The 23,510-nt window shown below is 52.8% G+C and overlaps 2 protein-coding genes across 9 annotated transcripts in view; both read left to right on the plus strand.

Annotated features, from left to right (window-relative positions):
* The window catches only part of Dlgap4 (DLG associated protein 4), a 124,533-nt gene extending 118,155 nt beyond the window's left edge, over positions 1-6,378 (plus strand). For 5 of the 6 annotated variants that reach the window (XM_058575400.1, XM_058575399.1, XM_058575401.1 and 2 more), the window contains 3 exons: positions 2,734-2,825; positions 3,668-3,823; positions 4,641-6,378. In XM_058575400.1, the coding sequence (XP_058431383.1) occupies positions 2,734-2,825; positions 3,668-3,823; positions 4,641-4,859 (467 nt within the window). In that variant the 3' untranslated portion in view covers positions 4,860-6,378. Of the gene's footprint in view, positions 1-2,733; positions 2,826-3,667; positions 3,895-4,640 lie in introns of all 6 variants that reach the window. The other variant, XM_058575402.1, reaches the window with a different exon arrangement.
* An 8,966-nt stretch (positions 6,379-15,344) lies between these two features.
* Positions 15,345-23,349, plus strand: Myl9 (myosin light chain 9). Of its 3 annotated transcripts, XM_046433848.2 has the most exons (5): positions 15,345-15,460; positions 15,652-15,802; positions 19,670-19,879; positions 21,896-22,057; positions 22,819-23,349. In XM_046433848.2, the coding sequence occupies exons 3-5, from the start codon at positions 19,696-19,698 to the stop codon at positions 22,989-22,991; spliced, it is 519 nt and encodes a 172-aa protein (XP_046289804.1). In that variant the 5' UTR covers positions 15,345-15,460; positions 15,652-15,802; positions 19,670-19,695; the 3' UTR covers positions 22,992-23,349. The 3 variants fall into 3 exon arrangements, with proteins under 3 accessions (XP_046289804.1, XP_046289803.1, XP_046289802.1); XM_046433847.2 differs by having other exon boundaries at positions 15,357-15,802; XM_046433846.2 differs by lacking the exons at positions 15,345-15,460; positions 15,652-15,802 and adding an exon at positions 16,261-16,402.
* The last annotated feature ends 161 nt before the right edge of the window (positions 23,350-23,510 follow it).

Below are 23,510 nucleotides of genomic sequence, written 5' to 3' on the forward strand. Positions count from 1 at the left end.
ATACACCATGTGTCTTTCCAGGGGTCTTTTCTGCTCCACTCTCAGCCTCTTAACCACTACTTTTCTGCTTTGCTTCAATGAAGACACAGGGCCTCACAACATCCCCACCCCAAGTCCTAGGCGGCCAGCTTCCATGTCATAGAGGGGTTCCATCCTCTGGCCTCGCACCCTACCTGGGCCCTTCCACTCCTCTCAGAACCTCTGTGGGTGGCCTTTTCACTTTCTTCATAGTGTCCTTTGAAGCAGAAACTTTTTTTTTTTTTTTTTTTTTTGGTTCCAGGGACTGAACTCAGGGGCACTTGGCCACTGAGCCACATCCCCAGCCCTTTTTGTATTTTATTTAGTGCTTAGTGCCTCGATGCTGCTGAGGCTGGCTTTGAACTCATAATCCTCCTGCCACAGCCTCCCGAGGTGCTGAGATGATAGGCTTGTACCCCCGCACCCAGCTGTGAATAAGACAGTTTTTGTTTGGGATTCATTTGACTTTCTAGCTCTTTGGACTAGTGTTATTAACCATTTCTAGAAAATTCTTAACCATGATCTCTCCAAATATTTCTTCCATTTTTTTCTATTCTCCCCTTTTTGTACAGTTGATAGATACATATTCTTTCTCATCCATGTCTCCCGATATTTTTTCTTTTTCCTTTTTTTTTGTTTTTTTGGTGGGGGGAGGTCTGGGAACGGAACCTAGGGGCACTTTACCACTGAACTTCATTCCTAGTCCTTTTTATTTTTTATTTTTGGGGCTGGCCTTGAACTGTGATCCTCCTATCTCAGCCTCCCAAGCCACTGGGATTACAGGCATGTGCCACCACTCCCAACAGTCCCATTCTCTTTTTCATAGTACTTTCTAGTATATTTATTTGCTGCTTCTGTTTCTTAAAGGCGCCCAGGTGCAATCTTAACAGTCAGTTTTCTGCAGGGTGAACCTTGTGCTGCCTGCGGCCCTGGCTCTGCGTTTCTCTTGCTCTGGTGCCGCAGAGCTCCTGTTTATCGCCTTCCACTGTCCTATCATCCATCATTTTTTGAAGCACCTCTGTCTCAGCTTCAGACCTCTCTTTTACATATTCATAGCTAAATATCCCAGTTTTTATCTATTTCCTGGCACCAGTTTTCTGGTGAACGTTCTGTGCTTTGACAGTTCCTAGGGCATCTGCTGCCCTCCTGTTTTGGTTCTTTTTCTTACGACCTGCACAATGAGGCACGTCCTCCCTCAGTGTGCTCTTGTAAGTAGCTCCTGTGGGAGAGGGACCAGGACCATCCGAGGCTGGCAGGTGGTGATGCCCACCCCAGGCGTTTGCCTTTTCCTTGCCACAGAGCCACACGAGGCAGAGCTCACCCTCCTTCTCTCCTTGGTGTCACTTACTTTGCAGCACTCCAACCTGCTGCCTTCACCTGAGCCTGACCACAGCTGTCCCTGTGCACAGCTGCCCTCCGCTTCCGTCGCACCTGAGCTTTGGGGAGACAATCTGCATTTTGACTTCTGTGTCCTTGGCTTTTCAGGGCCTCCTGGCGGGGTGAGGGGATAATACTGTCTTTTTTTTTTTTTTTTTTTTTTTTTTAAAGAACTTTTTTTAATATTTTTTTATTTTTTAGTTATCGGCGGACACAACACATCTTTGCTAGTATGTGGTGCTGAGGATCGAACCCGGGCTGCACGCATGCCAGGCGAGCGCACTACTGCTTGAGCCACATCCCCAGCCCCGATAATACTGTCTTTATGCTGTGACTTTAAAACTGAAAGTCACACTAAAAAAACAACTTCATGCTCTTGAGCTGAACAGTTAGTGGTTAGGATGTTTATTTTTGAAACTCTTTGGTTGGATTCTATTTGCTTATGCTTTATTGAAGGCTTTCATATTTATGTTAATAATCAAAGTGTTCTTGGCATGGTGGACGGCCCACAGCGTTTCTGAAGTAAGTTATATTATTTTCCATGCAGTCTATATGTAAGGTAGGATTTTCTGTTCCTTGAAGGTTATGTAAAAACCTCGCTGATAGGGCTGTCCCTTCTCCCGAGGAACCTACCACATACCACACTAGGGCTGCACTGGCTGTCTTCATTCATCACTTGAATACTGACCCAGACACTGAGGACAAACAAGCATGTTTCTTTTGAGGGGAAAATTTTTAACTTCTGTTTCAACTAAAAAAAAAAAATATATATATATATATATATATATATATATATATATATATACACACACACACACACACACACACACACACACACATAGTAGTCTAGCCAGGAGCAGTGGCACATACCTGTAATCCCACTGACTTAGGAGGCTGAGGCTGGAGGATCACAAGGTGGAGGCTAGCCTGAGCAACTTGGCAAAACCCTGTCTCGAAATAAAAATGGGCTGGGATGTATGTAATTCAGTGGTCAAGTGGTTGCCTAGCAAATACAAAGCCCTGAGTTCAAGTTCTGACTTCTGAAGGGAAAAAAAAAGTCAAATTTTCTATTTCTTTGAGTCCTTGGTGGCAATTTATATTTTTCTGAAAATTTTTTCATATAAGCTTAATTTCCAAATTTATTGCCATAAAATGTCCTTAAGAAGTAAGAAACAGGGCTCACTTTATCTATATTGTTTGCATTTTTCTCAGAATGGATTAATGTGTAAATAAATGAAGATCCAACCCATCGCCAGATACTGACTTATATATGTGTTCCTGACCCACCCCAGCAACCCTGTGCTTGCCTAAGTCGGCTTTTCCCCCTTTTTCTCTCAGTCTTAGGAAAAGTCCTCAGTGCTGTGGGCAGCGCCCAGCTACTGATGTCCCAGAAATTCCAGCAGTTCCGGGGCCTCTGTGAGCAGAACTTGGTGAGTGTGACTCTTGTCCCTTCACACAGCCTCTGTAACCTCCATAGCATGGAGAAGGTCCTGCTTCCTCATGGCACTGGGAAGATGGTCGCAGTGTATTCCCGTGCCTAGCACAGGACAGAACCAGGAGTGGCGCTCCTGAAAGATCATTGACCACAGAGTCAGAACAGCCATGTGAGCATTGGTCAGTCAGCACTGACCGACTTCTCTGTAGTCCTCTCTATACCCAAGACAGCACGCAAGGTAAGAACTGAAGGAACGCCCCCGCCAGCCTCAGTGGGCCTCCTCTCCAGGTCACCTGTCAGGAGGACCTGTGTGAGTCTCTGCGGTGAACCAGCAGGGAGGACTTCCAGGAGTGGGGCCTGTGGCACTTGTAGGTTGTATTTTCATGGAACAAAGTGACAGGAAGGAGACAGCATGGGTCCAGTAATCAATGTACCTGGAGTGAGTCCAGCGTGTCCCCACCTCACTGGCAGACCCCAGTCAAGAGTGTTTCTTCCCTGTAAAATGAGAACCCCTGGGTCTGCGGCATCCATGAGGAAATGAGTACCTTCCTCACGTGGTCCTGCGGTGGTGATGATAGCCTCGGTCCACAGGCGTGGGCCAGGCCTGTTCTTGTGATTAACCAGTTTCCTCCTTCCAAGGGCCCACCTGCCTCTGGGGCTGACACCAACATGAAGCTGGCTCTGTTTACTCACCCAGCTACTGACACAGGCACTGGGAACCAGGGAGCAGGACTAGACTCAAAAGCCCCTCTAGGACTGGCAGGGCCAAGGGACCATGTGTGGGCAGGAGGACAAGCTTCTGCCTTGCCCACCCACTGATCACCTTCTGCCCCACAGAACCCTGATGCCAACCCACGTCCAACAGCCCAGGACCTGGCAGGGTTCTGGGACCTGCTACAGCTGTCCATCGAGGACATCAGCATGAAGTTTGATGAACTCTACCACCTCAAGGCCAACAGCTGGCAGCTGGTGGAGACCCCCGAGAAGAGGAAGGTGAGCATGGAGCAGTGCGGAGGGGAAGTCCAGGGACAAATTCCTGGTCGACAATAACGCTGCCCACATCGGTCAGTGCTGCTTGGCTCCCTTCTCCGTGTGTCGTCTTGAGCTGGGGCTCACGTCCATCACTGCCGGGGTCCATGCTTGGCACTTGTCCAGCCTGCTGCTCGCTCTGTGTAGTTGAGGCTGCCCCTGAAGCATGCCAGCCTGCCCTGCATGTTCAGAGAAGGGGAGTCCTGGGAGAGATGTGGCCGTGCCACAGCACTGGAGACGTGGCTGTTGGAACTTTGCAATCAGCCAAAGGTCCCTTCTCCTGGGGCCTTACTACCAGGAGTGCTGGGGTCTGGACCTGTTCCCCCTCCTGTGGCAACAGCCTCTTCCCTGAGGCTCACGCTTCCTTTTGTAAATCAGTAGGACCTGCTGTGTTGGGCCGTGGCCCCTGTAAGTTCTGATCCCCAGGAGAGCGTGCAGAGTGTGACCAGGGAGTCGGAGGCCTGTCTCTGACTGGAGGACTTAGGCTGGTTCCTGCCTGAGCCTCAGGCTCCCAGTGGCTCAGAGCAGGGTGGGAACAGGTGACCTGTCTGTCCTTTACTGCTAGAACATTCTAGGATTCTGGCTTGCTTTTTGCTCCTCTGCCTTGTGCTACTCCCACTATCATTGCTTCTTGTGGCTTCCTGATTCCAGGTGTGTTGCTGTGCCCAGTGCAGGGAGGCTGGGGTGGGAGATCCAGCTGCAGCATTTAGTTGGGGGCAGCGCCACACAAAACGTGGCACCTTTATTTTATTTTTGTTCCCTCCTCACTGTCTTACTAAAGGAAGAGAAGAAACCACCCCCTCCGGTCCCAAAGAAGCCAGCCAAATCCAAGCCAGCAGTGAGCCGCGACAAGGCCTCAGACGCAGGAGACAAGCAGCGTCAGGAGGCCCGCAAGAGACTTCTGGCAGCCAAGCGGGCAGCTTCCGTGCGGCAGAACTCGGCCACAGAGAGCGCAGACAGCATCGAAATTTATGTCCCTGAGGCCCAGACCAGGCTCTGAGACCATAAAGAAAGAAGGAAGGAAACAATTTTAAAGTGTTTAAAAAACACAAAAAAAAATCTTAATGAGAATGGAACAAAATTTTCTCAACCTTTAGTATGGTTATTCTCTTTAGAGACCCTGAGCCAACTTTCAAATTGACGCATACAAGGGCTCACGATTTGGCTTTTTTGGGTCCCTCCCAGCTTTAGGTTATGAAGACTTCACACACACAAATTCAACAAAGCTAAAAACTCCCTTCCCTCCCGCTGGCCGTGGTGGACTGGACAGGTGGACTTCGGCAACTCCCGGCCCAGCCTCAGACTGCGGTCTTTTTACTTGTTCTATCTAATGAGAACTTAAACTAGCTTGTTTACAAGACGACGACCGTCCAAGGGCAGCCTTGGGCACCTGCCATGTCCCTCCTTTTCCCAGCTACCCTGCGCTGACCTTGGATTTTTCATTCTTACATTTTTCTTTTCCCTTCAGAGCTCACACAGGGGACACCACCATGGCCAGCGGCTTCTGCGTCTCCACCTCTGGGGTCGAGGCCGGGAGAGCAGAGAGCCGGACGGCTCCCCCCCACCACCAAGTGCTCACACACAGTCTCCCACGCACGCACTCACGCACGCACGCACAGGCGGAGGGCCTCCCGCTGCCCCAGGGACGTCGGACAGGACTTGCCTCTGAGCAGATGCGGAACGCGCTGGTCTCTGGGGGAATGAGGCACGGCCATGGTTACGCGTCCAGACTCCAGTCTTTCCCTTCTCTCCAGCCCCTTCTTCCTTCAGCAAAAGAAAATTTAGGACTCAGAGTGGCTTCCAGGGCTGGCTGTCCTTGGCCGCGCCTGTGTCCAGTGCCCAAGGGCAGGTGGCGGTGTCTGTACGTATGTGTACATATGCACATAGACCTTAGAGTGTATATTTAACAACGCCCTCTGCCCACCTGCCACCTGCGCCACCACCGGCTCTCGGGGCACCTGGCAGGAGGCGGGTGTGTGAATAGCATATATTTTTACATGTACTATATCTAGGTGTGTGTACAAGTGTGTGTAAAAATATAGACCTTGTGTGTAAGCAGCCCCCCCCCTTTTTTTTTGTCCCACCCACCCACCCCCGCCAGCCCAGCCTCTTGAGTTTTCCGTCCGTTCTGTTTTTTTAACCCAATCCTCCCTCTCCCTGCCCCATCCCTTCTCCCGGGTGTCAGGAGCCCTGAGCTGCAGAGGCCCGGGCCTACAGGGCGGGGTGGGGCAGGCCAGGCAAGGGCAGCGGGGCACTGGGCATGCCAGGGGCTGCTCGGTACTGGGCATACAACTCCAGGGCATTGGAGACATCCTCTTGTCCGGCGCGTGCTGCAGGGGGTACCCCTGGGTGAACCAAGGGCCTGCTCTGGGGCCCCAATCCAGCTTGGCCGCCGTCTGTGACCTTGGGCAAGTCACTTGACCTCTGTGTGCCTCAACTTCCTCCTCTGTAAAATGGGGACAGTCCCTGCCCCTCCCTACCTCACAGGCATGTTGTGAGAATAAATGAGGTAACGTGTACCGGCTCGAGGTGTTATTGCAGTTCGTGGGCCAGGCTGGGGGAGGGGAGTGGCAGTAGACGCCCCAGGAAGCAGACAGGCCGCAGTCCGACTGCCTTGCGCCAGCTCTCTGATCCTGGGTGAAAAGGCCAATCGCTCTTCTGGCCTGGGAAGGAGTGTGCAGCATTTGCCCTGCAGCTGCCTGTGAGGAAAAGGCTCCCTGAGGAGCTGCTCCTACAGAGCCCCGCGGGCTGGCCTCGGATCCGACTCTGCACATCTCCCAGGACAGGCTGCCCAGTGCCCAGTGCCGCTTCCCCGGGCAGCACGTGTACCAACACTTGCCAAGCTCGGGGCCGGAGAGTCAGCTTGGCCGCCTCCTCTGCCTGACTCACCTTTAAAAGGTGCGGTGCTGTGCAGGCCACACAATCTCACTGGGCAGGAAAGACCCCAATAGTGTGGCTCTGGGGGTATAGCTCAGTTGGTAGAGTGCTTGCCTCGAATGCCCAAGGCCCTGGGTTCTAATCCCCAGCACCACGAAAAAAAAAAAACAAAAACAAGAAACTCAGTGATGAGTTCAAGTCTACAACAGGGAAGGGTATGCTGTGGAAGGAGGCTGCGGGAACCCGGAGCTGGTTCCTCCAGGTTGGGCAGGAGCATTCTCGTCCCCACCAGAAGATGGGGAACTGAGCAGCTTTGGGGGTAAGAAAGTGCATTCCAGGCAGAAGGCATGGTAGGGGCCAACCCTGCCTACCAACTGAGGGAGAGAAAGTGCCTTTAGAGGGCTGGGGATGTGGCTCAAGCGGTAGCGCGCTCGCCTGGCATGCGTGCAGCCCGGGTTCGATCCTCGGCACCACATACAAAGATGTTGTGTCCGCCAAAAACTAAAAAATTATTTAAAAAAAAAAAAAAGAAAGTGCCTTTAGAAAGCCCTCAGGCCAGACTGTGGAACCACAGTCACCATTTCCTCTCGGTCCAGCCAAACCAGGCTACCAGTGACCACAGGTCTCCCTTTCCCAAGAAAGAGCTTTGTCCATACTGCCTATCCCGTCACCAGCCAACCCCGTGAGCCCACCCAACCCTGTAGCCAGCCCCCTGTGCTCAGAGCAGCTTGCCCTCATTCCTGGCTCCCAGTGTCTGGTAGTGGTGGCTGAGTGTCAGTGACCATGGGAGGCTCTGATGAACTCCTGGAGCTTGTGCCTTCCCAGACCTACTCCTGCCCTGAGACCAACCAGGGTGAGCTCAAGGTGAGTGAAGAGGGTCCCAGCAGCCAGCCGTGAGTGAAGGCAGGTGAGGAATCAAGCTGGGCTTCAAGGCCACCAGCAGGTAGCAGCCCAGCTGCCACTGTGGGCCTGGAGGGCCTAGGGTGGCCCTTAGCTCTTCAGAAACTGAGGGTTTCTGCTACAGCCAGAGGCCCAGGAAGGACCCTGCTGCCCATATCAGAAGCACCAGCTGATGAGGAGCAACATGCAGAATCTGGGCCTCTACTCCTGGCCCTCCTGGCAGAGTGGCACCAAAACATGTTGTGCAACTGCCAAGAATGAAGACGTTTCGTGCCTGGCAATCCTACCATTATCACTCTCAAATTCCACAGAAGAATGTTCCAGACAGGGCCTCCCTTACCCAGGAGAGCATCAGAGCCCAGGCACTAATGTCACCTAAAGTGCCAAGCTCCAAGTGCCCGCGTAATGCTCCCTAGGGCTTTTCCCTGTCCATCAAGGGTCCAGTTAAGGTTCGCTCATTTTGGTTACCATGTTTCTCTAGTATTTGAATCAAAAAAATTTCCCTGCCTTTTTGTTTTCCTGATAATTATATGTTAAAGTAGCCAAGCATCTCATAGAATGTTGCATAATTTGGATTTATTATATTTTCTTTTGACTAGATTCAGAGTAAATAGTTTTGACAAGATTATGACTTAGATGATGTCCCACCCTCCACAGATGGCACACTCTTCCACTAGGAAGATGTGTCACCTTGGGAAAGCCTAAGAGCAGCTTCCCAGAGAAGCTGGGAAAGAGTCCTTGTGGCTTCAGTGTTTCCTCTGCCAGGACAGAGGGGAGCCCAGGCAGAGGCAGGAAGCACCCCTGGAAGGCTACAAGATGGCCAGGAAAGGGGCCCATGGGAACAGGAGGCCATAAGCCACCCATGAGTCCCTAGAACCCCCACACAGGGCTGCGCACCTGAGAGCAAGGAGCCCAGCTTTCCTCTCTAGAACCCCAAGCTCCCCAAGACTGCAAATCCCCAGAGTCCTGCAGAGACCTCACCCCCGCCAGGATCAGCACTGGGCTCAGGGACCTTAAGAACAGCAGGACAGAGTCATTGCTCCCCGACATGCATGGCTCATGCAGGTGAATGCTGTCGCTGCAGCGTCTGGGCTGGTTCCAACAGTGGCAGTGTCTGGCTGATGCTGCAAACCATCTGGTCTCCACTGCCACTCCAACCCCTTCCATGTGGCAGCCAGGAGAAGCCTTTCAGAACGCCCACGGGGTTGCCCAGGTGGCGCACACCTGTAATCACAATGGCTCAGGAGACTGAGACAAGAGGATCTTGAGTTCAAAGCCAGCCTCAGCAAAAGTGAGGTGCTAAGCAACTCAGTGAGACCCTGTCTCTAAATAAAATACAAAAATAGGGCTGGGGATGTGGCTTAGTGGTTGAGTGCCCCTGAGTTCAATTCCCAGTGCCCCCCCCAAAAAAAAAAAGTACAAATGGTTGAAGGCTGGGGTGTGGCTCAAGGGTGGAGCACTTGCTTAACATGCATGAAGCCCTGGGTTCAAGCCCCAGTACCAAAAATAAAAAGTAATGGGGCACTTGCCTAGCATGTGTGAGACTCTGGGTTCAATTCTCAGCACCACTTATAAATAAATAAATAGATAAATTAAATAAAGTTCCATCAACATTAAAAAAAAAGGAATGGGTGAAAGTTTGAAGAAGAACAGAATATTCACAGTGTCAAAATAACTCCCAGTAAATTATTTGGTAATAAAAATGTTCATTACAAAGGGGGTTAGTAGTAACTTTCTGTAGGCAGACACTGCCTGAACAAGGTGGTCAAAGTTAATATCACTTGCCTGCACAGTGGTGCACACTGTAATCCCAGCTACTCAGGAGGGTGAGGCAGGAGGATCACAAATTGAAGGCCAGCCTCCACAATTTATCAAGACCCTATCTCAAAATAGAAAATAAAAAGGACCATTGGGGACCCTCAGGTACTTTCTGGCTAGACTGACAACTCCTACATTTAAATCCACAGCCTGAGGATATAACTCAGTGGTAGATGCTCTGGGTTCAGTCCACAGCACCAAAACAAAGTTAGTATCGCCTACAATGAGGACAACAGCTACTACAAGTCTCCGGGGTGAAGCACTGAGAAGGGCACCCCACACGGCAGTTGTATCCCTATAAAAAAATGTAAAATCAGGAGCCCAGAAGGGCGCACCTGTAATCCCAGCTCCTCCAGAGGACCTCAAGCCCAGGAGCTAGAGACCAGCCTGAGCAACATAGTGAGAGTGTGTCCCCCTCAAAAAAAAAAAAAAAAAAAAAAAACCTGAAGCTAATCAAGTGAGTACAAATTAACAGGCCTGGGCTCTCCAAATATGTGTCAAGAAAGAGAAAGAAGAGCTAAGACACACTTCCAGATCAAGAGACTAAAGACATCCGGATACTGAAAAAGCGTGACAAAAATATATGACAAAACCTCACCTACCCACTCATGATAAAAAACAGCCAGCCAAGTAGGAATGGAACAGAATTTCCTCAAGCTATATAGGGCAGCAAAAAAAGCTTCAGAGTGCTCACTGCACTGGTAAAAGTCTGAGGCTTCCCCCTAAGATCAGGAGCAAGGCCCAGAGGGCCTCCTCACCACTTCTACAAGATCTTGTGTCCAACTACAACTAAAAAATAGATATTTTTTTTTAAATTGTAGTACCAATTATTTCCTTGCCTGATTGTCTTGGCCAGAACCTCCAGTAGTATAGATACACAGTTAGGAGGTTCTGGCCAAGTCAATCAGGCAAGGAAATAATTGGTACTACAATTTTTTAAAAAATATTTATTTTTTTAGTTGTAGTTGAACACAAGACCTTTGTTTTATTTATTTATTTTGATGTGGTGCTGAGGATCGAACCCAGGGCCTCGCTTATGCTGGGCCTGCGCTCTACCGCTGAGCCACAACCCCAGCCCCAATATTACAATTTTTTAAAAAAAATTAAAATAAAAAATTAATAAGCATAGACAAATAAATGGCATCCAGATCAGAAATTAAGAAATAAAACTATAGTAGTAGATAAACACAATTTTCCATATAGAAAGTCCTTAGGTATCTAGAGAAGAACTATTAAGATGATAAATGACTTCGGAAGGCACCAGTACGCAAAACCCAACTATATCCCCGTGCATTATCGTGATACAAAAAAAAGAAATGTTCCTTGCACACAGCTCCGAGCTCCACAGAATCTCCAGAGTCATTATTTGTATGTATACTAGTGAGATGGGGGTGATGGACATTTCCAGGGCAGAAACTGGTCACCAAACCACCAAGACATGATCACAGGGTGGGCCCTCAGCTCCACTTAATCATCCAGCCCTCTGCACGGAAGCCTCCACAAGACATGGCAGAATCTGGAGTGCTCCTGGGCTGGTGAGGACATGGTTCTGGACGTGGCCAGCTGGAGAGGGGTGCCCTATCCCCCAACACCCTGCTCCGTGCGTCTGTCTCCTCTTGGCTGTCCTGAGTCTAGTCTTTAAAATGACCCTACAACAGTAAGCAATCTGTGTTCCTGAGTTCCAAGAGCTTGTGAGCTGCTGTAGCAAATTATTAAATCTGGGGAACAGGGCTGGGGCTGGGGCTGGGGCTGGGGCTGGGGCTGGGGCTGGGGCTGGGGTTGGGGCTGGGGCTGGGGCTGGGCCTGGGCCGGGGCTGGGCCTGGGCTGGGGCTGGGGCTGGGGCTGGGGCTGAGTGGTAGAGCACGTGCCTAGCGTGCCTGAGGCACTGGGTTTGATTCCTGGCACTATATACGATAACCAAATAAAATAAAGGTATTGTGTCCATCTACAACTACAAAAATATATTTTTTTTTAAATCTGGGGAACAGCTGTGGGAACCCCTGATGAAAGCCAGGTTGGACAGAAGTGTGGGTAACCTGGGATCCTGATACGTGTGTTTCAGGACAAAGGCACTAAACCTATGGGAGTTTTTCCTTTTACTTTCTTAATTTTTTGTAGTTGTAGATGGACAGCATGCCTTTATTTTATTTGTTTATTGATATGTGGTGCTGAGGATCGAACCCAGGGCCTCACACATGCTAGGCAAGCGCTCTACCACTGAGCTACAGCCCCAGCCGGCCGGCTAACTCCAGTTTCTGTCAGTATTGAATTGAATTGTAGAACTCCCAATAGGTGTCCCGAGCATTGAAGAGTTGGTTGGTGTGCGGGGAGAACCCTTATACTTGGTGGAAGAAGTATCATGAATAAACACAGATCAACTACCAATGAATACTCTGAAAAGGAAATTAAGAAAACAATTCCAGGTATAATAGCATCAAAAAGAACAAAATACTTTGGAAAAATTTAACAAGAAACTACACATTTTAAAAGATGTGATTTTTTTTTAGTTTTCGGTGGACACAACATCTTTATTTTATGTGTATGTGGTGCTGAGGATCGAACCCAGTGCCCCGCACATGCCAGGCGAGCGCGCGCTACCACTTGAGCCACATCCCCAGCCCCTTGAAAGATATAATTAAATGGAGACCAACCTTACACATGACTGGGTCACATTCCCTGGCTGGGTGCTGAGGCGCTCAGTCACAGAAATGTGGTCGGTGTCTCATGCATGGGTGTGTCTTGCTATAGCCCCATGGGTGAAGCTATGCTCACCTGTTCCTTTGTAATATAACCCCTTGCCCTGTCTAGGATAGAATCTTCCATGGAAGTGCCTTGTGTGTGTCCCCTTCTCTTACTGTGCCCTTGGGTGTGGCCTGCCCAGGTGTCAGTCAACCTGCTGACAGTGGACATCATGAAGCTAGACTCAGCCCCCTGAAACCTGACCCCTTGCCTCATTTGAATAGCTTCTCCTCAATAAAAGGGGTCAGCACCTGTGTGCGCTCTATCTCTCTCTCTCTCTCTCTCTCTCTCTCTCTCTCTCTCTCTGGACCCTTAAGGCCAGAGGAGCCGTCACAGTGACCCCAAAGAAAAAAGTATTTGTGTCTCTTGTGTGGTTATTTCGTGCAGCCCAGTCAGTTTAACTGGAGTAACCCCTGAGCCTTTTAGTCGCGAGAACAGAAACCCAGCAGCATCCCATGCCCCACTCCACACCAAATGATCTACCTGCAGATGCAAAGCAATCCTTATGCAATCCCAGCACCCTTTTCTGCAGTAATTGATGACCTGATCCCAAATTCACATGGGACTGCAAGGTACCCTGAAAAGCCAAAACAATCTTGAAAGAGAAGAATAAAGTTAGTTGACATGCTTCACAATTTCAAAACCCACTATAAAACTAAACAAGATTATGCCCTAGGGCCAAAGAGTAGATGTAGATATACATGTCAATGAATTAGAACTCAGAGTCCAAAAATAAACCCATACATTCACTGACAAGTGACAGTGCCAAACAATTCAGTGGAAAAAGAAATCTCAGCAAATGGTCTGAAACCAGCCACCACCGTGGTGCACGCCTGTGATCCAGCTGCTCTGGAGGCTGAGGCAGGAGGGTCACAAGTTCAAAGCCAGCCTTAGCAAGATTCAGCAGGACCTTGCCTCAAATAAAAAACAAAAAAGTTTGGGCTGTAGCTCAGTGGTAAAGTGCCCCTGGGTTCACTCCCCAAGACCAAAAACAAACAAACAAAAACAAATGGTGGGGCTGGGGTTGGGACTCAGTGGTAGAGTGCTCGCCTGGCATGTGTGAGGCCCTGGGTTGGATCTTCAGCATCACATATAAATAAATAAAGTAAAAGATCCATTGAAAACTAAAATATATTAAAACAAAAACAAATCCCAGATACTTGGGAGGCTGACGCAAGAGGCTCACAAGTTGAGGCCAGCCTGGGCCACTTAGTAAGACCCTGTCTCAGAAAAGAGTACAAGATGGGGTTAGGGTTGTGGCTCAGTGGTAGAGTGCTCGCCTAGCGTGCACAAGGCACTGGGTTCAATCCTCAGCACCACATAAATGTAAAATAAACATATTGTGTCCACCTAATGCTTAAGAATAAATATTAAAAAAAAAAAAGAGTACAAGAAGTAGGGTCTAGGGGAGGCCTCTAGGTTACTGACAGCATACCCTTGAAGGGACTTATGGGACCTGGGCCTCTCTTTGTTCTCGTTTGTCCCTGCCTCACAATGTAGGTAAGTCTACTCCAGCACACGCTCTCAGAATGATGTGCTGCCAACTGATCCTGAACTGCAACTTCCAAAATTATGAGCCAAAATAAACCTTTTCTCTTTATAAACTAATTGTCTCAGGTAATTGTTATAGTTACAGAAGGCGGACTAACACACTTAATGATCTTACTCTGAAAATCCTACATTCCTAAAAATGTGAAAACATATATCAACACATAAACTCATATGCAAATGTCTGTAACAGCATTTCTCATGACAGGTAAGAAGAGGAAACCAACCAAGTGTCCATTAACTGATGAATGCATTAAAAGATGGATTTCTAGCTCCGTCCAGTGGTACACACCTGTAGGCTGGGGCATGGAACACTTGAACTCAGGAGTTCAAAGCCAGACTGGGCAGGTATTTGTACACCCATGTTCATAGCAGCATTATTCATCCATTTACTCTGTGTGTGTGTGTGTGTGTGTGAATGTGTGGTGTCTTGTTGGTTATTTGGAATCCAACCCAGAGCCTCCCACATGCTAAGCAGGTGCCCTACCACTGAGCTACACTCCCCCCAATTGTAACAGCATAATTTAGTATAGCCACAAGGTAAATATCCATCAGCAGAATGAATACAAAAGCAAAATATGGCATAAAACATGATAGAATTTCATACAACTCGACCTTAAAAAGGAAGGAAATTCTGACATATATTGAACTTGGATGAATCTTGAGGACATTATGCTAAGAAAAATAAGCCAAAATAAATAAACAAATAAGCCAGTCAAAAAGGGACAAATACTATCTGATTCCACTCATATGAGGTTTTGAGAGTCATCAGATTCATAGAAGCAAAGCTGAATGGCGTTACCAAAGCTGGGAGAAGAGGGGACCTGCAGTTAGTGTCTAATGGGCACAGAGTCCCAGCTGGTGGCTGCACTACAAAGAAACCTACTTAACAGCACAAAACTCCACACTTGAAAAGGGCCAATGGCAAGTTTTATGTTATTTTACCACAAACATGCAAACAAAACAACCAGGGAGAGGAATAAGCAACACAAGATCTTGACGGATCCTTGGTTGGAACAAATTTCTATAAATGACAAATGGAGATAATTAGCACAACTGGAATATGGATTGTAAATTCGGTAATTGAATCAATGATTTTTTTTTTAATTTTTGCAATTGTACTAGGACATGTAAGACAATACTCTTTTTTGGATGATACTGAAAATTTAGGGGTAAAAGGGCATGATGTATACTGTTTATTTTCAAATGGTTGAGATGGAGATAAATATATGTTTAATATATATATGGAGAGAGAGAAAAGAAAAGCCAAAGGAGAACCTAGATGAAGGTATACAGGAGTACTTTGTACAATTCTTGTAACTTTATTGTAAGCCTGAACTTACTTAAAAAAAAAAATAAAGTTTTTTTTTTTTTTAATTTAATATGTCTAAATGAAAATCACTCCCAAAACCTGCTCCACCCACAAGTGTCCCACCCGCATCTCAGGAAATAACAGCTCTATCTTTCCGGTTGCTCAGACCCAAAACCTTGGAGTCAACCTTGATTTTCCCCTTCACCCCACCCCCGTGCACCGCAGCCCTATTGGCTGCACCAACAGAAACACGCCCGGGAGCCCACCCTTCTCCACCCGCACTGCTCGCCTCCCGTCGGAACCGAACCGTCGGGGCTGGGCGGCCTCCCTACTCTCCCTGCTTCGTCCAGGACCCCCTCGTCTATCCAAGGCAGGCTGCAGGGGGACCGGGTGCAGACACAAGCAGGTCGCCCTCCCTTCTGCTCAGATCCGCTGAACAGTTCCTCCTGCTTCTCAGACCCCATCCTGCCGCTCCCTGGCCCGGAGCCCAGGGAGCTCCACTCGGGGCTCACTCCACCACTGCAGCCTGCTCAGAAGTCACTTCCCGGACCACACACCCCAGTCACTCTGCCCTCGTCTGCTTTTTTCTCCGTCCAGGCTCCTCGTCCTCAGTCCTAGACGCTCGGAGTTAAGCGCTCGTGGCATCGCCCTCCACAAACACAGCGCGTCCTGGGGGGCGGCCGTGGCGCACCGCTGCGTCCCCAGCACCTTGCCAGGCGGATAGCAGGTGCCCCTTACGGCTTACAGAGTAAGTAACTGGGTGCTGGAAAGTTCCCCAGGAGGCTGTGTTGGCCCCTGGCCTGAGGATGATTGGTCCTTTGCGACATGCAAGTTGTCCAGCTCAGCCTCCGACTGGAAAAGGCCATACTTGGCCTGCTGGGAGCCAGTCCTCCCACGGGGCTCGCGCTGGACAGCAGGGCCTTCGGGAAAAAATGCGGGGAGGAGTCTGAGCGCGGGGACCCCCGGAGGCTCTGCCTCCTCGCCCCCATCACCTGCCCTCCCTGTACCCAAGAAGGGCCTTGTCGCCTTTGGAGACAGGAGCGGCAACGAAGGGGGTGGTCAACCGACTGCCCCCCTTCCCCGCCTGCACGTGAAGGCCAAATAAGGCCGGGGGGCTGCGCGGCCCCTCCGCACGGGCCCCGCCCGGCCCAGCACGCACATTCTTCTGCCTTGTAAGGCGCGGCCGCCTCGCCGCCTGGCCCCGCCCCGGCCCCGGCCCCGCCCCTGGGCGCAGGCCCCGCCCCCGCCCCGGCCGGAGCGGGAGCCCCAACCCTGGCCAGAGCCAGAGCCCCCGGCAGAGCGCATCGCCAGCCGCGCCTCTCCGCGCCCCAGCGCCTCTCGGCACCAGGTGGGAGCCCGCCCTGGCCAGCGCAGGGTGTCTACAGTAGGTGGTCGGACTGGCAGGCGACGCGGCCGTCACCGGCTCTGCGCAGGACCCAGGGACAGGGAAGGCAAGGGTCTGCTGGGCGTGGACAGTGGTGCGGGCTGGGCTGCGACTTCACTCGCTCCCACGGGGGTCCGAGCCTGGGGCTGGGCGGCAGCGGGACTGTCCCCGGATCTGGGAAACAGTGGTCCTTTGGCGAGGGAACAAGTTGTCCCGCTCTGCCTCTCCACGCCCAGAACTCGGGGGTCCCAGAGGGGTGTTGAGGTGGCCGGCACTCCCTGACTCAAGAAGCCATGTGCCTCTGGGATACTGAGCCCTGCCAGCCTCCATGCCCTTCCAGAGCATCCATGTCCCCTCTCCTATCCCATTTCCACACCCTGGGGCAGGAGAGAGGGATGGTGACCAGGAGCGTGTGTCTGTCTGTCTTTCTCACACACACACACACTCACACCAAGTGCTGTGTGTTTTGACCCTGGAGCTTCCCCCCTCTGGGCCATCTTCTCAGCCTCCAGCTCTGGCAGCTCTGAGGGAAGTCAAGTAATTCATCCTCAGATGAGGGGAGCCCTTAGCAGGGCCCCTGGCATCGCCCAGTCACAGCAAGGGGACACAGGCCTGATCTGGCTTCTACCCAGGTCTTTGCTGTTATGGTAGAATTTCAGACACTATAGGAGAAAGGTGACATCTGGTCACAGCCAGGCCAAGTACCCACTGTCTGGTCTTTGGTGTCTGGGACCTTGGGGAGGAGGAAGGGTTGGCTCCAGGGCCCAAGGCCCCTGGCTTGTGTCTGACCCTGGTCTCTCAACCTGCTTGTGGCGACAGGCCTTGGCCCCTTGGGGGGAGCTGCATGGTCAGCCTCCTTGTCAAGGCCTCAAGGACCTAGGGGCACAGTTTGCTGCCCCCCAACCCAAGCCTGCCAGGGTCTTGGTCTCCACTGGCCCTCACCCCTTAGGGGCACACATTCGCCTTCTCCTGCCTGTTGCCTGAACCGCACACCTGGAGCCGCTACCCCTTCCTCCCAAGGTCACGCCAGTGGACAGAGGGGCCTGGTGCCCTCACCACATCCTGGCTGCACACCTTATTTGGCCTTCACATGCTGGGGACCGGTGGCCTCAAAGGCACAGTGCCCCGGTGGGCTCAGAGAGAGCACGGGTGAGCCTGGGCACACCTGCCCTAGAGCTCTGCAGGCAGATGGTGACAGTGATGACCACCTCAGCCTTGGAGGGCAGAGTGGACTTCTGTGGCAGCCTTTGTTGCTCACCATGAGTCCAGGTTCCCAGAGAACAATGGGCTTGGGAAGAATTGGGCCCTCTAAGCCACAGAGAGGAGGGGGTGGGTTTCTGGGGACAATGGCACTCCCTACCCTCAGCACTTTTCCCACTCCCACTCAGGTGGGCTACAGACAGCCAGTCTCAAGACTTCAGGCAACTATGGCCCCAAGGACATACTGGACTGGCCAAACCCCAGCTCGGGCATAAGCTTCCATAGGCCCAGGGCCAGCTGGACATGGTGGTGTGCATCTGTAGTTCCAGCTACTCAGGAGGCTGAGGCAGGAGGATCACAAGTTTAAGGCCAGCCTCAGCAACTTAGCGAGACCCCCATTTAAAATTAAAAAAAAAAAATAAGAACTGGGGATGGGGCTCAGTGGTAAAGCCCTCCTGGGTTCAGTCCAGTACAAGGAAGGAAGCAAGCAAAAGGTCAAGGTCTGGGAATGATTTGAAAGGTGTCCTCGTGGGATCTTGGATGAAGAGCAGTAGCACAGGCAGAGGAGACCCTGGACCAGGGCTCGGAACCGGAACCAAGGAGAGAGGAACAACCCCCCTCCTGGGCCTCTGCCTGCTGAGGGGAGCAGGACTAGGCCTTCTGGCACATAGTCCCCACAGCTGTGACAAAGACTCAGGGAGGACCTTAGTTTCCCATCTGTGCAGCAGACCGCCCTCAGACAGCCATTCACTCACCAAGCATCCCCAGCCCATGGTGGCCGTGGCTGTGCCAGTCGGCTGGCCCCAGGATGAGGGAGAGAGGGCTTCAAGTGTGGATGTCAAACAAGGGTGGGGAGAGCAGCTCCCGGCCCGGCCCTGGCCCAGAAGAAGGGGCCCTGCAGGTGGGCCTGGGAGGAAGCCTGGGGCCTGGGCACAAGATGGAGAAGGGAGGGGTGCGGGCTGGGAGAGGCAGGAGGGCTCTCACAGCCTTGAATGCCAGGCTGAAGGACACAGGCTTACTTAGGAGCTGGGGGCAGCAGGAACCTCCCAGCGCTTCCAAGAGGCCAGTGAATGGGACAAAGATGCTAGGCTGGATCTGCACAATGAGAATAGAAACTGGCCCCTCAGCCTGGGGACCTCAGTCCCCTGAAAGCACAGGACAGGGCCCAGAACTGGCCTGTCACTCGCCCAGGGGCTGGCAGACTGCCTTGGGAGGACATGCAGTGTGGGGGGTGGACTTCAGAGTTCCCAGAGCCTCCCACAAGCAGCACGCGGGATGGGGAGGGCTGAGGGGGAGGAGGAATGTCAGGCATGCAGCCTGCTGGTCAGGCCCCTCCTGTGGGTCCCAGGGTTCCTAGAAGGAGGCCCAGCAGAACCCCCCTCTGCGTCCCCCATGGAGCCCCATCTTTCCACTTGGAGAGAGAGAGAGCGGGCAGTGAGTGCTGTCAGGATTAAAGGACATACACGTCTAGTCCTAAATGTTCTACCCGCTCAGAGCAAAAATACCTGACTCTATGCCAGGACCATTTCAGGTGCTTTTCAAGCACTTGGTTAGTTTATCCCCATTCCCAGAGGAGAACGCTCGGGCTTGGAGAGGAAGTTGTTCAAGATCACAGAGCCCAGTTGGGTGCAGTGGTGCACCCCAGTAATCCCAGCAGTTTGGGAGGCTAAGGCAGGAGGATCGAAAGTTCAAGGCCAGCCTCAGTATTTAGTGAGACCCTATCTCAAAATATGAAATAAATAGGGATGGGGATTTTAAAAAGGGCAGGATGGGGATGTGACTGAATGGTTAAGCACCCTTGGGTTCAATCCCCAGTTCCAATAAAGAAAGAAATATGGCTGGGGGTGTGACTCAGTGATTAAGTGTCCCCACCCCTGGGTTCAATCCCTAGTGTCTGCCTTTGTGAAGAACTGGGTGTTGGGAGGCCTGAGCCTGTGGGAGGCTGTGAAGGCCAGGCCTGCAGCCGAGAGCCATCTGGGGGAGACAGGGAGAACCCCTGACCCAGGTATGCCCTGCACCCCCTCCCTGCAGGGAAGCTCCACCCACCTCAAGCCAAGATGTCCAGCAAGCGGGCCAAGGCCAAGACCACCAAGAAGAGGCCACAGCGGGCCACATCCAATGTTTTCGCAATGTTTGACCAGTCCCAGATCCAAGAGTTTAAGGAGGCCTTCAACATGATCGACCAGAACCGGGACGGCTTCATCGACAAGGAGGACCTGCATGACATGCTGGCCTCCCTAGGTGAGCAGGGACCAGGCCAGCGGGTGGTGCGGGCTCCCAGGGGCTGCAGGGCTGCTCCGCACTTCCTGAGCACTTCCTTTGTCACAAGTCCTGTGGTAGCCGCCCTGGGGGCAGCTGCTTGTGCTTCACACACTCCATGGACAGGGAAACTGAGGCAAAGAGCAGTTCCGGAATGTGTCTGGGGTCCAGCACAGGATTTTCAGGCTGACGGCAGAGTGGGGCCGTCTTGGGCAGATGCATTAATCGGACGCCCAGTGACATTTGATTTAAAGAAGGGGGTTGGGTCAGGCATGGTGGCACATGCCTGTAATCCCAATGACTCAGGAGGCTAAGGCAGGAGGATTGCAAGTTTGAGGCCAACCTCAGCAACTTAGAGACCCTGTCTCAAAAAATAAAAAGAGCTGGGATGTGGCTCAGTGGTAAACCTACCCCTGGGTTCCATCCCAGTACCAGATAACAGTAATAAGAAACAAACAAATCATTTTAAAAACACAAAAGTAAATAAAAATAGAGGACTGGCAGCTGAATGAAAGAGTGAGCTGTGGGCCAGTGTGGGGGCACAAGCCTGCGACCCCAGTGACTTGGGAGGTTGAGGCAGGGGGCAAGTTCAAGGTCCTCCTGTGCAACTTGGTGAGACTGGGTCTCTGAATTAAAGAAGAAGGAAGAGGAGTTTGAACTGCAGGCTCCATTGTAGGGGGAGGCTGAGCCGGCGGGGGACAGGAGCCCCTCCCTCACCTCAGTGACCTCTCCAGTCAGCATCTTGGCACCTGAGGGCCCAAGGCTCACTTCCAACTCACTCTGCTCAGTGAGGAAACCGCGCTCCAGAGGCCAGGCCACTGCTCCGCATGTGCTGGCCGTGGGCAGCTGCTCTTGGAGCGCTGTCGTCCTGGTGAAGGCACCTGGGCCAGAGCCAGGCAGGAAGTCCGGCATCACTGGGCAGCGTGTGGTCAAGCCAAGAGCGTCAAGCCAACAGCACCCGGAAAGGCCCTAGCGCTGCCCATTCCCTGCCCCTGTAACGGGCACCTGGCCTCCCACACCCTCCTGAGGCAGCTGGTGAGAACAGGCCACCTGAGGGGGGCTCACCTGGACGCTGCCTCCCCTGGCAGTGTGGCCCTGGACCGGCTCCTTGCCCGTCTGTGCCCTGGCTCCTGCCTGCCGAGTAGGAGTGACAGGTTCTCTAGAGTCAGGCCAGGCTCACTTGGAGCCTCCCTCTCCCAGGAGGTCGCCCAGCAGGGCTCTCACCTGGGGCCCTCCAGTTTCATCCAAGGGGGGGACAGAAGCCAGGGGAGTGGGGTGGCCCTAGGTGCTCTACTCGAGTCCTGCAGGTCCTAGCTCTCCCAAGCCTCAGCTTCACAAACCATCCCATAGGGACTCAGCAACCATAGGGACGTCGAAGGCTCCTCCCTATCTGGTAGACATGATTATCATTCCTAAAGGAGGAAACTGAGGCTCAGAGAGGTTAAGTAATTTGTCCAGTGTCACACATCTAAGTGGTAGAGCTGGATGAGCCCATAAGTTCATCCTTACAGGTGTTTTGCAGCCGTTACCTTATTCATCTTCACAGTGCTCCTAAGAGACATGGGAAACTAAGGCACAGAGCTGGGGTGCAAATCCAGGCCTGCGTGACACCAAAACTTGCTACTCTGACCACTTTTGAAATTCTGTCTGGAGCTCAAGGTCAGGCTACCTGGGTTCGAATGGTTTGGTGTCATGCTCCCTGTTTACTGGCTGGGTGGCCCTGGACCAGCCTCCTTGCCTGTCTATGGAGTGGGAATGGCAACGCTGTCTTCACGGGGTCACTGGTGCGCAGACACAGGGGAGGGATGCTCCTACCAGACGGGCAGGGTGACTGGTGGTGGCAGCCGGGGACCGTGGCAGCCGGGCCAGGCCTCAAATCAGAAGGCCGCCTGCCACAGCACCGTGCTGTCCATTGCCCAAGCTGGCCACTGGGCCGGGCCGGGAGGGCAGTGCCAGGCGGGCCTGGACGCAGCACCGACGGCCCACCCGCCCGTGCAGGGAAGAACCCCACAGACGAGTACCTGGAGGGCATGATGAGCGAGGCCCCGGGGCCCATCAACTTCACCATGTTCCTCACCATGTTCGGGGAGAAGCTGAACGGCACCGACCCAGAGGACGTGATCCGCAACGCCTTTGCCTGCTTCGACGAGGAGGCCTCAGGTTAGCCCGCGGCCACCAGGCACCTCCCGTGCCGCTGCCAGAGCAGCCAAAGCCAGGCCCCTCCTGCTCTCTCCTGGGCCACTAACAGGACAGCCCAGGCCCACCAAGACGCCCCACTTCCTCGTCTCACCCCCACCCCCACCCCTACTGTCCCTCTGCTGTAGAGCTTTCCAGAAATCAAGTCAGGCGCCCTTCTTGCCAACAAGGAACAGAAGCCAGTCCCAGCCAGCCAGATCCTCTGTCCCGCAGATAGCTGTCCCCAGGAACATGCTGAGTGAAGGTGGCAACAGTGGACTCTCAGTGGCCCCAGGTCTGCCTTGGCCCCAGCATGTTCAGAACATTTTCCCATCTTTATAGTTCTCTTGCCAGGTTGGGATTTTTCAGCCCTGTTTTCCAGATCAAGTAGGCACAGAGAGCTTAGGTACCTTGCCCAAGGTCACACAGCAAAGATTGGAGATTACCATTCCAACTCAGGCTGTGGAACTGCAGAGCTCACTTGTAAAACGGTGTGCCCAACACTCCCTGCACCCACAGCCCCGCGCCCTGCAGACAGGACTAGGGCAGAGCTCTTTCTGGTAGACCCGGCAGCGCTCCTGGGCCCTCCGGCCCAAGTCCCCTGTTCCCTGAGCTGAGCACACTAGGGTGGCACCTTCCTGGCCTCTCTCTGGCCATGAGGTCTGCAAGGACGGTGGGCTGGCGGGTCGGGGTCTGGTGCGTCCAGCCCAGGTCCCTGCCCTCACAGACCCTGGCCCGGCCCCCAGGCTCCATCCATGAGGACCACCTCCGGGAGCTGCTCACCACCATGGGAGACCGCTTCACGGACGAGGAAGTGGACGAGATGTACCGCGAGGCGCCCATCGACAAGAAGGGCAACTTCAACTACGTGGAGTTCACCCGCATCCTCAAGCATGGGGCCAAGGACAAGGACGACTAGGCCCCGGGGGCCCTCGGCCGGCCCTTCCTCCGCCCCACGCACACGCACCACCGGGCCGCCCAGGGGTGGGTCCAGCCCCGAGAGACACGGGCCGAGGACCCCTGAAGGACCGTCGTCCAGGGAGACGGAAGGCCTCGGGAGTGAGGGCTGCCTGTCCCTAGGCTGCCCGGGGGATGCGGCCCTGGGTCCTGGTGTCAACAGCACTTCATGAGCACCCACACACGCGCGAGCTCGCCACGTCCCCAAGTGGACAGCACCAGACCCCCGCCCCTGCCCGTCCACTCTTCTGGGAATGCTCAGGTCACCTGGACACCCCTGTCCCAGGGAGGCAGAGTCTCCAATAGAAGGCTGAGCACTACTCAGGGTCTGTGACTGTGCTTTTGGTAAAATCGGGGCCCTGGGGCCCCAAACCCTCCTTCTCCTCGCCTCCCCCACCCCACCCCCACTCCCCGGCTGCCCTGCTCCCCCTCTGACCAGAAATCCCCAACCCTGTGTCCCTGACACCTCAGGGCCAGGACC

This window comes from Marmota monax, unplaced genomic scaffold, assembly GCF_021218885.2.
Source record: "Marmota monax isolate L192 unplaced genomic scaffold, Marmota_monax_Labrador192_F-V1.1 WCK01_AAM20220418_F8-fsc00014, whole genome shotgun sequence".
NCBI classification, from domain to species: domain Eukaryota; kingdom Metazoa; phylum Chordata; class Mammalia; order Rodentia; family Sciuridae; genus Marmota; species Marmota monax.

Excerpts from the sequence above, each read along its gene's own strand:
- Myl9 (XM_046433848.2), top strand. The coding sequence starts at position 19,696 with ATGTCCAGCAAGCGGGCCAAGGCCAAGACCACCAAGAAGAGGCCACAG. Across the intron at positions 19,880-21,895 it reads TGACATGCTGGCCTCCCTAG|GGAAGAACCCCACAGACGAG; the intron begins GTGAGCAGGGAC and ends CCGCCCGTGCAG. Across the intron at positions 22,058-22,818 it reads CTTCGACGAGGAGGCCTCAG|GCTCCATCCATGAGGACCAC; the intron begins GTTAGCCCGCGG and ends CCCGGCCCCCAG.